The sequence below is a fragment of the Lycorma delicatula genome, chromosome 5, assembly GCF_047948215.1.
Source record: "Lycorma delicatula isolate Av1 chromosome 5, ASM4794821v1, whole genome shotgun sequence".
Classification (NCBI taxonomy): Eukaryota; Metazoa; Arthropoda; class Insecta; order Hemiptera; family Fulgoridae; genus Lycorma; species Lycorma delicatula.
The window spans coordinates 146,680,689-146,693,949 of NC_134459.1; the positions used below are offsets into that span (position 1 = coordinate 146,680,689).

General features: G+C 28.2%; 1 protein-coding gene across 5 annotated transcripts in view; it reads right to left on the minus strand.

Moving 5' to 3' along the window:
• hts (adducin 1-like protein hts) overlaps positions 1-13,261 on the minus strand; it is a 314,291-nt gene that overhangs the window by 82,160 nt on the left and 218,870 nt on the right. For all 5 annotated transcript variants that reach the window (XM_075367264.1, XM_075367265.1, XM_075367262.1 and 2 more), the window contains exons 3-4: positions 9,434-9,582; positions 4,387-4,576 (exon numbers count right to left, since the gene is read on the minus strand). In XM_075367264.1, coding sequence (XP_075223379.1) covers positions 4,387-4,576; positions 9,434-9,553 — 310 coding nt within the window. In that variant the 5' untranslated portion in view covers positions 9,554-9,582. The remainder of the gene's footprint in view (positions 1-4,386; positions 4,577-9,433; positions 9,583-13,261) is intronic.

Sequence of the window (13,261 nt, forward strand, 5' to 3'; positions counted from 1 at the left end):
TTATGTTCTTTTTATTTGTGTTAAATGTACTACATTTTTATGTTGTAGTGGTAAAGTAAATGAAACAACCCAATAAAGTAAAAAAAAATCATGTAATACTGTTAATTAAAAGTAAAAATCAGAATTTAATGTACATTCAGTAAAAATCATGTCTCTTAATTAACTTTTATCTTTCATACAGATTAAAGAACGGTACAATTTTCAAAGCGGTCGTACATCAGCCTACAAACTTATCACTATGCCATTTTGCTCCTGACATATGGTGGATATATTTTTTGAACAAACCTCATATAATGCAGTGTAAAAGGTTTACAGCAGCTTTCTAAGAGCATAGTGTATACCAGATCATCTTTCGCAACTGAACACAATCCTGTTTTAATTATCAGATTGTATAACAATAAATAAGATATAATTGAAAATAATACCCAGAAAAAAAATTGCTATATGATATATTAATGTTCCGAGTACATTGATAAAATCAAAAATCACAACTGACATTTTATAATTAAAAAAAGCGTTGCTGCATAATATCACAACCAAATGCAGTTATTATCAACAACTTGAGTTCATCAGAATCTAAATGACTGAACAACATTATTTCATAAAAACAAAAAACAATCTGTTTTAATACAATCTACCTTTTAATATGAATATGCAAGAAAAAAGAATAATATATTGGGTGGTTGTTTGTACTCTTCTAACTTAGAAGGGACGCAATGATTATCATGAAATAACCGTGAAAATATTTACAAATGCAATTAAAATAATTTAACAAACCGACATGTATAGAATCAATATGAATAAGTAATTTAAATAAAGTTAAATTGGATCGATGAAAACCGACAGAAGTAGTACCGTAGTACAAAATCAAACAGAACAAAAGCAAAAGAAAAAAATCTGAAGTATCATAAATAGGTTTAAACTCTTTTCCCTACATCTAAAAATGACACAGGGAAGATGCATACTAAAAAATTCAATTAAAAAAGAAATTGTATTCAGAAGCTTTAGCGGCCCATTACAGTGCTAGAGAATCCAGTTATTACAAAGAAATGTTTTCTTTTTTTTTCAAGATAAAGATTATTTATTTAGATACTGCCCCTATAAATTTTGACATGGTTTAGTAAAAATCAAATGTAATGAGAACATTTTTTTTACAGTTGTTAATTTTAATGATCTGTTCATTTAAAACTTTCTTATACTTTATAGTTTGAGAAATCAAACTATAAAATAAAGTTTTCCAAATAATGAGATGCAGGTCTCATGGAATATGAGAATAAGGCTCTGACTACCATAATCCCCTATTGATAATTAATTTAAAAAAAAAAAAACAAAATTGAACTGAATGCGATTAATTTTTAACAAATTATATTACGAGTATTACAAATACTTAAAAAATCGTGTGGATAATCAAATAGGTAAAAATTATTTAAATAATGAAATTATAACTATACTATGAATAAAATAACTTTACCTGTTTATTAATGATGTTGAAAAGAAAAACCAAATAATTACTTTTAAAAAAGTAATGTATAAATTTAAAATGAACATACAGCAAACAAAACATTGTGCATTTTCATAGTAATATTTATATTCTGTAAACAAATTTACATTTACTTGCTTTAGACTTATTTTCATTAAGGGTATAATGTATTTACTATAAATATAATATTGTACTCTAAAAAATAACACTACAAAGCGATAATTTTATGTCACAGATTCTGTATTATAATTTTTTCATAGTTTTCAAAATCATAAATTATGTATTTATACAACTTGTCCTTTTTTAATGTTAAATGAAATATTAAAAGACAGAATAATTAATATTCAATTATAATATTAAAAATGAGTTATATTTCATTATTTCGATAATAAGTGCAAATAACAAGCTACATATATAAGATAATGTAACTTAAAGGCAATGACCTCTACAAAATTCACACATTTTAACAGAAGATTAACGTAATGCTAACTCCTAAACTTCAACTAGTTTAGTTGCTTAAAAAAATGAGTACAATACATGATGTTTATATTGGATAAAATATTTCAATAACATAATTAAGTTGCAGTTACACTTAGAGCCACTCCCATGCAGAGATAACAGTTAAATAGTAGCAGAAATTAGGCATAATAAAAACAAATAAAACTGAATATACACAATATACTCATAACCAAAATATAATCAATTTATTATTATTATTGTGTTCAGTATTCGTTGACAACTTGTGGTACTACTAGAGCTATCATACACTAGTGTGACATATTTAATGTCTTTTGACAGCTTTTAATCATACACGTTAATTACTTTTTCTTTTCTTATAAACATAATTGTTTATTGCAAACATATTACTATAAGAATATTATATAATGTATACATAATTTATTATCCTGCATTCTGTATAATTGTTATCAAAGCTTTTCTTCACAAAAAAAAAACACATTTATCTTTATTATAAAGTAATCCAAGAGAAATTTTAAGTATCATTAGAATTTCCCTTGTTTTCACCCTGTTGTCTATTACCTGTTACCTATACCAAATATGTAACCTGTTACATATTAATGACATATACCTGTTGTCTACACCCGATAAGCCACCCAGACATATAGAATTTTTATTGGTCCAGAGGTCAACTTACATAATCAATACTGTATAGGATTATTAATCCTTATATTTGATATACAAGGGTTGTTAAAAAAGACTGAACTTTTTAAATTGCACACCTATGTTGGCAGATGACGTGTTTCGGTCACCATACACACCTAGCGACATATTTTGCTAAAATTGCCTTTTATTGGGTTCCAATCTGTGCGTTAGTTGTCGAGTAACTACAGATTCAGTGAGGTTGAGCATAAGCTGCTTGATGTATTAGTGAAAAAGTAAAAATGAAGTAGTTGGAAAGATATCTTCCAACTCAGCGTCTGCGTAAAGTTTGCGTAAAACTGGGGTAAACTTTCATGGAAACATTCCAAATTTGCAAGCATTTCCTGACAGATTTCAACTCGATTCTGCTTCTGGTCATCTATCAACAAATGCAGCATGAATTTTACACTGATACCATGCACTGCAGGTTTTTCAGTCAGGATATGATGACAAGATCCCAACACTTACGCTAACTTCTTCTGCAACCTCACGGACAATTAGATGACAATTTTAAGGAATAACAGAACAAACACTGAACATGTTGGTCATCTGTTAACATGGAAGGTAGTCCAGCCCTTGGATCTTCGGCAACCAGATCTTTCTTTTGTTTGATGACGATACCAAATAAGCTTGTGTGTGGGAAATGGAAATGGAATTTTATAGCATATGAAAAATGCCATGCCTGACCAGGATTTGAACCCAGGACCTTCGGGTGAAAGGCTTACCAAGATCTGCCCTGCTTAAAATGCTTAAACCAATCATAGCAATGCGGTCAGCTCATGCAATCATTCCTGTATGGTTAATTAAACATTTGGAATGATTTCGTGAAAGTTTTCTCCAGTTTTATACAAAATTTCACACAGATTCATTGTTCTTCCAATTCCTTCATTTTAATTCTAATCCTAATTTTATGAGCAGCTTATATACAACTTCACTTGACTGGTAGTTACTAAACAACTAAAGCATAGATCAGAACCCAGTAGAAGGTAACATGTTTCCAAAATATTCCACTAGATGTGCATAGAGGCCAGAACATGCCATCTGCCGATGTTGGTGCATAATTTAAAGAGTTCAGTCTTTTCATCCTTATAAAAAAAATCTTTTTTTTTTAAATGTTGAAAATATCTTAAACATAAATAAATAATTAAAAATGTTATAGAATAAAACATAACTTTTGATTGTGTTTCAAAATTGTGTTCTTGTAGTTTTTATCAGGTTTTTTTATGTGATTTTATAATGGCTTAAAAATATAATAAATGTTTTAGAAGGTTGTGAATTAAGACAAGTAATGACAATTATACGTGAGAAATGTTTAATAAAGCATAAGTAAATAAATGTTTTAAACTCTAAACTACAACTAATAGAACGATTAAGTTTTACTTTTTCATTACCATAAAAATGGTTTCAAAATTTATTATCTCTATTTATATAAAATATTGTAATTTTTTTGTAGATTATCAAAGTATATTTTTCGCATAAAAATAATAATAAAATTACTTTACAGTTTAAAGACTTATAACATGACATCCATATTTATCAAATTTAATTAACTGGCCTAAACTTAACCGCTTAGATTTTTGCATTAAAGATTTCATTCAGGCACGACAAGTTAGTGAACACCAAATAACACTCTACTTCAAGGAGGAATGCAAAACATACAAGTAGAATAGCGTAACTGACAAACAACCATTTTTCATTTCTGAAAACGAGAAAACACTATAGACAATGAGACAGCAGTAGATTCTTACTTTTGAACATGTTTGTATGAAGTCGACCACCTTGTACGCCCATCATATCTGAGATCTGTTGTAAAAGTCCTGCCGGTCCACTTCCACCTTCTTTAATCTGTAACTCTATAATCCTTTCTAATTCCTCTCTGAATAATCTGCTGTTCATTATCATTTCAACACGCTTCCGCCTCTCCATCTCTCTCATGTCCTAAAACAACAGAAAAATAAAGTGTTCAGATGTGGTAGAATGAAAATGAAAAAATATTTCAATGTTCAGAGAAGTTGTTTTCTTTATTCGTATTTTTAAGATAAAATTAAAAATTTAACGACTGGCAATTTTAATATTCCAATAAATGATTAATTAGAGAAAATCTAATCTACTATTCACTAACTACAATAAAAAACTGTCTTACTTGTTCAATAATAATTTTCATTACTTGAAATTATTAGTGTAAAAAAAAAAATATATTCATTGGACTAACTTTTAGTCTTTTAAAACAATTATTTTAAAAACTGAGAATATAATTATAATTAAGAAATTTACACAAAAAAAATTTTAACTGATTAACAGTACCCAACACTACAACCCTGATAATTTAATTTACATAACTAGGAAACAAAAATTAAGATAAATTTGAATTATCAGCTCTATAAGTAAATTAATACTAACTGATAATATTAAAAATAAATATTACATAATTAAATAATAAAAAATATGGTGTACGCATGTAACATGATATGATAAATTCATCATACAATATTACACATAAGAAAATAATCATGTTATTCTTTATAACTTTCATTTAGATATGACAGCATCAGTCAGTTACGAGTAAATATTAAACTCTTTCTTTAAGCACTCTGCTAAGTATTCATGACATAACCGGCAGAACATTCATCTAGGATATAATTGACAGCGACAAGGATCACCATCAACAGTAAATCAAATCTTCCCTTCTTTTTTTTTTTAATATGACAAAGTGTTTGTCTTGTTTTCATTCATTTTATTACAACTTACCAGCCTCATATTTTACTTTTATTCTGAAGTCAGAATACACTGAAAAAATTATAACTTTTAACAAAATAAAAACCTATACTGGTTAAAATGGTTCAAAATCTGACATTAAAATAATTAAAAAAATACAGATAAGTGATTTTGAGGCACCAATAAACTCTCACAAGAGGAGGGTCACATAAAATTAATAGTTTCATGAAGTAATGGTTATTCATAAACTTAAGACCATGATAAAGGAGTTTGGTATAAAACCAAGGTTTGTTAAATACATTAAGCAGCAGCCCTTAAACCCGAATAGTTTGCATAATTGTATGATCAATAGCTCATATCGAGTAGTATTAAAGATTATTAGTTAACAAAACGAATTAGACAGAGTTATAAAATAATTAACAGAAATCAAACTATATGAAGATCAGCAATGAAATACAATCTTACCACCACGAACAGAAATTGAAATACGAGGCTTGGGTGATAAATTTTGCACACTAGTGTGCTACATGGAGACAAAGGTCTCCTTTGAGATGGGCATGGCAGCACATGATAGCTAAAATCCCTCTCTACTACAAACCTGCAATAATGTATTGAAATCTGTTTACCGCTTTGTTTTCAGTAGCAGATGAAATGGAGTCAAGTATGGCCAATAAGTCAACACGGTTAAAACAGCGCGCCGTAGTGATCAAATTTTAACTTCAGACAATTTGAATCCTACAAATATTTTTCATCATTTAAAAGAGGTTTACGGTAGTGAAACTGTTGACAGGAGTAGTGTGAATAGGTGGGCATTGAAATTTCACTAAAGTGAAGGTGGTAAAGCAACAATTGAGGATGCACCTAGCAGCAGACAACCAGTTTCTGTGACTGATGAGTAACATCGAAAGGAGGTGGATGATTTGTTTCAAAGTGACCGGCGAATCAACCAGCAATGCATCACTATTCAGTTAGGCATATCTAAACAATGAGTAGATCATCAAGCAATTGGGTTACCGTAAAATCTGTGCACGATGGGTACTGCATAAACTTTATGATGGCTCTCTGCAAGCTGAAGTTTGAGCCTATTCCGCATCTCAAGAGGAATCTCAAATATAATCATTACACCACTGATGAGGTGAAGGAAGCTGTGGCCACTTGGATCTGAGAAAGACTGCCAGAATTTTTCAGTGATGAAATGTAAAAACTTGTCACACATTGTGAAAAGAATATCGGTGTAAATGGAGATAATATTGAAAAATAAATACTGCATTTTGTAGCTAAGGTATGGTGTACTTTTATTCATTTTTTATTTCATTCTAATATCTCTTTTCATTCCCATGTTACGCATATATGTGCAAAATTTATCAGCCAAGCCTCGTAATAAGGCAATACTGAAAAAAATGACCACAGTAAAATAAATAAATAGATACAAAAACCAAAAATAAGGAGAATAAGGTATAATTGAACCAGCTCAGTAAGTAAAGGAAGAATACAATCAATCGATATATGTTACAGATATGTTTGAATACCTAGCACAGCTTTCTAGATGTTGGGGTCAGCAGGCAGCTGCAATTCTAGTGAGTGTCTTGTAGCTCAATACAAATCTCTATACTATCGACCAAAATACACTGGCAATTAATTCCCAACAACAGAAAGAAAGGAAAGAAATAATATTGAGGATATTAACATAACAGGTACCACTGGGCTTAATTTTCTACTTTTTTATGCTTGATGGTCTTAACCTGTGCTACTCAAACAAAAAATAAAAAGGAATAAAAATTACTATCACAAGAATAAATCAGGTGAACAAATGCTGTATGGTAAACGGAAATAATGAATTATCTTAGGAGGAAGAAATAATTTCTTAACAATAAAATAAGTAAAACAACTAATTATAATTTCTATTTCATTCTGATAAGAAAACAATATATTTTGCATAGAAAAAATCATTATTGGAATTTTTTTATGATTAATATGTTTTTAGCACCAAAGACTTCAATAAATCTGATGTGAAGATCTTTTTCGAGAACTGACAAAAATTATAACAGAGATTTTTTTTCCATTCATCTAAGAAAATTTTGATCACAACTGGCAATAAAATGCATTACTGCTTAAAGTTATCAACTAATTTAACTTTTGATAAGAAATTATACAAACTTTCAAACAATGAATTACAAAGTTTTATTTATTAAAGTAAATATATACACTATTAAAAAATAATATATACTGTAATTTAGTCACTTATCAAGCTACTATAAATAAGGAGATGAAACTAGATTTCATCACCAGACTACAAATAAGGAGTCTAAAACATCAAAATTTAAGGATGAGTTGTTATATTTATAATAAAACTTTTTTAGCGATACGTTGTTCACCTTTAATAAAAGTTTCCATCGCTTTAGCAAAGGTAAATGTCTACCTTTAACTGAAAAAAGCATATTTAAAATTAATTCATAAGAAGATCGAAGTCAAAACTTAGTAACTATACACAGACAATATTCGTTGTTTCTTTTTAATTTTTAGTAAAATATTAAGTTTATTTTTATAGATTTAAAAATTTCAAGAATTTTGATTTTTAAAGATTTTATTCACGTAATTCTAACATCTCATTGAATGAACAGTGCAATATCAAAATAGTAAAATCTACAATGACAACATAATTAAAATGATTTAGAAACCTTATATTTTTATGGAAGTATTTGGCAGTATAATTTTGAAATAAGAAAGAAAGTAGGAGCAATTTCAGTCACAGACACCATAGTTTAGTGGTTCGAGTCTGATTTGAAAATAAAAGAAAATGATAATGAATTTAAGTTAGTGATGTAGGTGTAAAAAATGAAATTATTTTTTTAATACAAAACTAATCACTTGGTGTTAAATTCTAATTTTCATTCAATTTTTATAATCTATTCGATGAACTTGGGAACTCTTCCTCAGGGAGTCCTTAGGAACCGAATAAGATGTTGTTTCTGACATCTGAACCATATATGACTGACTGATATAGAATGAATGACCAGCCCTATATCAAGTATCCCAGGTAGCAATAGAGAGAATTTGTAATAAGTTTCAATTAAGTAGTACAACAGAAAAATTCAAAAAGAAGTAAATACAGTGAAATAGACTTAAAGAAACAAAGGAATCCAAAAGAAAATTTTAACCAATTATTTTATGTAGTCATAACACACTAATAATAATATAAATGCACTTATTCAGATGTCTTTATTTAGTAAAAAAAAAATACCCTAATAAGCGAGATTTACATAAATTTATATCTAAATTTAACTGTTATTATGTATTCATACAGAACAACATGATAAAAAAATATGACGTTTTAGTTTTAGCAAAAATAAATGAATTTAAAGGGTTAAAGATGTAACTAGTCTTTAGTTATTAATTTGAAATGTGCAATCAAACAACAATAATGATGAAAGATTATAACGATAACAATTACTATTCCCATCAAAAGACTAATGAATTTACAAACAAATATATAAACTTGAATGGATAAATAATAAAATTAAAATTTTAAACAAGACATAATGAGTCTGACTAATTTCATAATAACAGGCATCACACCACGTAAGTCAGTACACCTAAATTCCACAGTCAAGAAAAGTGTATATTCACATTCTTGATGAAAAATTATTCATATTCTTTTATTTTTATGGATTAATCTAACAGATAATTGACAACAGATTTCTTCATTTATTGCACTTCAGGTAAATAAAATTTATCTGAAAATAAATGTGATAAGTGAAAAAATCAAATTTGCATTTTTATTAAACAATTTAATGCTCCAATACACTAATTTGTACAGAAAGATAAGTTTTCTTATAAAGAAATAAAATTTTATTAATCATTGAAATACATAGTGTATTTTTTCAGTAAGTAACTAGAAATAACAGAAACTTTAGAAGTAAAACCAGTTTGTTTCAACAATATTCCTCAACTGAATGTAAAAAATATCCAGTAACAAATAAAGCAATAACATTTTAAAATAAAAATATATTTATTTTTAAAATAAATTTCAAAGAATTTCATAAATCAATTTATAAATTTAAAAATTATTTAATTACTTACAGCATCAATATCTGCTGGTCTCATTTTACTTTTTTCATCTTCTTCATCTAAAATTCCATTATCCGTAATTCCATTTGTTTGGGGCGGATTTTCCGCCCTGCTACTAGTTGTATCCGTCATGCTAAGATAACGGATTGATTTAACTTAATCTGTAACATAAAAAATTATACATTATTAATACACATTAAAGTATTAAGAAAAAGGTTGTGTGTGTGTATAGCTTGCACATTCACATTTGAAGGAAAAATCATCTTTTCCAATCAAGCGTATTGTTATGTTGATGAAATTACTGTATCATCTCAGACTAAACCAAAACATTCAGCCAGACATTTAAAATGATCTCCTCATTACCAGTGATCAACAAAAATTTACATCAAATTTAATTTACATTTAATAAAAAATTGTAGATCAAGAATTAAAATTATTTTATAACATCCCCCCCCCCCCCAACACACAAACAGAAATACAACTAACCAAGGGCTGGTTTTTATATTCAAATTAGTATGTAAAGATAAACTACACAGTTTATGTAAGGTTAGAATCATGGATAAGAAAACGTAATTACCCACCATTTGGAATGATCAAGGAAAACCATGGAAAAATCTTGATGAGAACAAAAAAATACACAATTAATTTTTAAAGAAATGTAGAATAAATTAAAAGTCTGTTAATTAATTAAAAAAATAAACTGTATGAAGCTGTGAATGAACCAAATAAATAAAAAGAAATCATAAAAATCAATCATTTTTTTTTTACATAAAAACTCATTGCCAGAGTTAAAAAAAATCTTCTAATTTCACTTTAAATAAATTTGTGAGTCTAACAATGATGACACACTACACTACTCAAGACATAATCATAAAATGAATTTACAAAATAACTTTACTTTACTTTGTTCTAATTTTCATTGTTCTTTAAGTTACAAGTTTAACATAATCTACAAACTAAAATCTGGTTAGATTTTGCAACCTGAAATGATACTTCTAAAATTAAATCATATAGCAAACATAGATTTAGCAGAATCATATAATCAAGTATTTCTAATAAGAGGGATCCTATCTCTCAACAAAGTCATAAGACCAAACTGTACTGAAATTCTGAAAAAAATGTCCAAGAGTTATATTCAGAGTTATTTAATGAGAAAAATAATATGTACAACATGACAATATCTAATAAGATATTGCCACACCATACACAATAGAAAAATAAAAAAAATAAAACAAAACATTGCATTAAAAAGATAACAAAGAAACTGTTGGATCCCAAAGCAAAACATGCTGATACTAATATTGAGAGCTATTCCAAAATTGACTAGTATAAATAATTTGGTTGCCATAATGACTATCACAGCACATGCACAGAGTATCATTACATGCCCTTTCTCCAGTCTACGCTGATAAGGTCCTGGTCAATAAAACACGAAACTAATCATCACAAACCCATTAAACATGGCTTGGAAGTTTATTTTCTGCAAGTACAAGAGTATCATTGAACTCGAGGCCAAATAGTATCAAAACTTCAGAATAAAACTCCAGAGTAATTAAAACCAAACAGCATGAGATGCTCACAAATGATGATATTCTTAAGAAAGTCAATGCCAAACATCAGATAAATACAGAAATGCAGTTGTGAATGAGCATTCTGGACATGACACCAAATGACTACCATCTCCTCACTGACATGAAGCTCTGGCTGGCTGGCTACAATCAGTTGACAAGCTTGTGGATACAGTGAAAAATTGACTGGATACTTGGAGAGCAGAATTCTTTAAAAGGATGTCACAATATAGCAATGACTCAACATGAGTGACATATCTTAAGAGAATCCATCAGAGTAATTAATACTGAGCTTCAGCCAGTTGTTATTGTATAAATAGCAATCTGATGTTATAACAGGTGAATCACCTGGCAATGATATCTATACTATAGAAATAATATAAAATCTATGTATATGTGTACGTGTAGTAAAATTTAAAAGAATGTTTCATTCATCGTATACCATAAACAGTTTTTTTATTTTAAATTCACAAAGTTTTAATGCGGCCGTGGTCATTTCTCATAACTTAAAATTACAGAATACTTTATTTACATGGTTTAAATTTGATACACATTGAACATTAAGATTTATTAATAACAGCTGAAATCCGACCACATCAATTTCATGCTGCATAAATCATTATATTTTTAATACATGAACTACACAAGAGTAATAAATATACTCAATACAAAATGACCCTTTATTTAATCAAATTTTTGTAATATCACTATTAAATAGTATCAGGAAATAATCCAAATATTTCTAAAAGTATGATATAAATTAATAAAGGAAATCTTTGTAAAAAGATTTTACATTAAGTAGATTAACAACATGACAAAGTTTAAAGCCATTAAAAAAAAAACACCCACACCGCTAAACCAGCAGACATCATTAAGTACTCATATAAAAATGATTCAATTAGTTTTATGCAAATGCTAATACAAAATATAATTACGATAAATGCTTTTAATAGAATTAAGGTTATGAGAAGATATTAACAACTAGGGCAAACTTACTGGAATAAACTAATCTAGGACAGACTAAGAACATTAGTAGTCGCAATCGAAAAAAGGCACAAATCATGATATATGGATATTGCTGTGTCAAATTCATATCAATTTACCAAATTACTTTTTTTCAAAGGTATGGCGACAGTGGGAAAGAAGTCAACGTACTGGATTCTTAATACATTAGAAAAATTCTGTTGCATTATAAACCTCTATCTACAACAGATAATATAATCTCAACCTTTCACAACTATATTAACTGTATTACAATGAATGACAACAACTTACAACACAGATCTTATAAACTTAAATTTACTGCATGAAATCCAGATTATATGAAAACAAGTAATAATTATTTCACACATGTAGAAACCAACTGAAGAAATTCATTTTTACAAGCAGCATCCTCAACTGCAGAGATGCAATTTCAGGAAATGTTTAAGAGTTTAAAACTTGCAATTCAAAAAATACTATCACGAAAAATAGCAATAAAAAGACAAACTGAACTGTACATAAAAAATACTCTAATAAAAAAAAAAATGAAGTCAAATATTGATAATTATAGGAGACATTTTTATTTTTATTATATCATATTTTATTCTATTTTATCATAGTTTATTATATAATTATAAAAAGTAGTAAAAACTTTCTACACAAACAACCAAGCTTTATGTCAATTAATTCTCCTTATTTTATTGCAACACAGTCGACAACTATTGACTAAGACTTCAGTATGTCGTCTCCCTTTCCACTCAAAGAGAGTGGAAGACAACATACTGCAGTACTGAGGAATGTGGTTTAACCAGACCGCCTCAGGCTATTCCTAACAACATGACTCATCCTTATAGCACTGATGAAGGGAATATGAGGGGGGGGGGGGTTCCAGTCAATTACCACAGAGTATACACAAACATATCACCCACACTCTAATAGCAAATACATAATTATATAGAAATAGTATACAAATAGATAAATGTTTATTTCATTTATTAACTATTATGAATTTTTGCCATATTAAACACATGATTTCAACCTATTACACACACATAAATCACACAGATCACAAAGTCAAAGTCGTTTCTTTTTAGTTCATAAACAAAAAACAAGTAAAGCTATCAAATCATGAATTAACAAGACAAACAAAAATTGAAAGTCTCTAACTGTTATGTTTTGCAATGATTTCCTTTACTCTCATAATATCCACAACACAAGCGGTTAGAAAAGCAATTTGTTCTTTTAATATTCTAGACACACAGAAGAGAAAAAAAGTAATAATTCTTTCCAA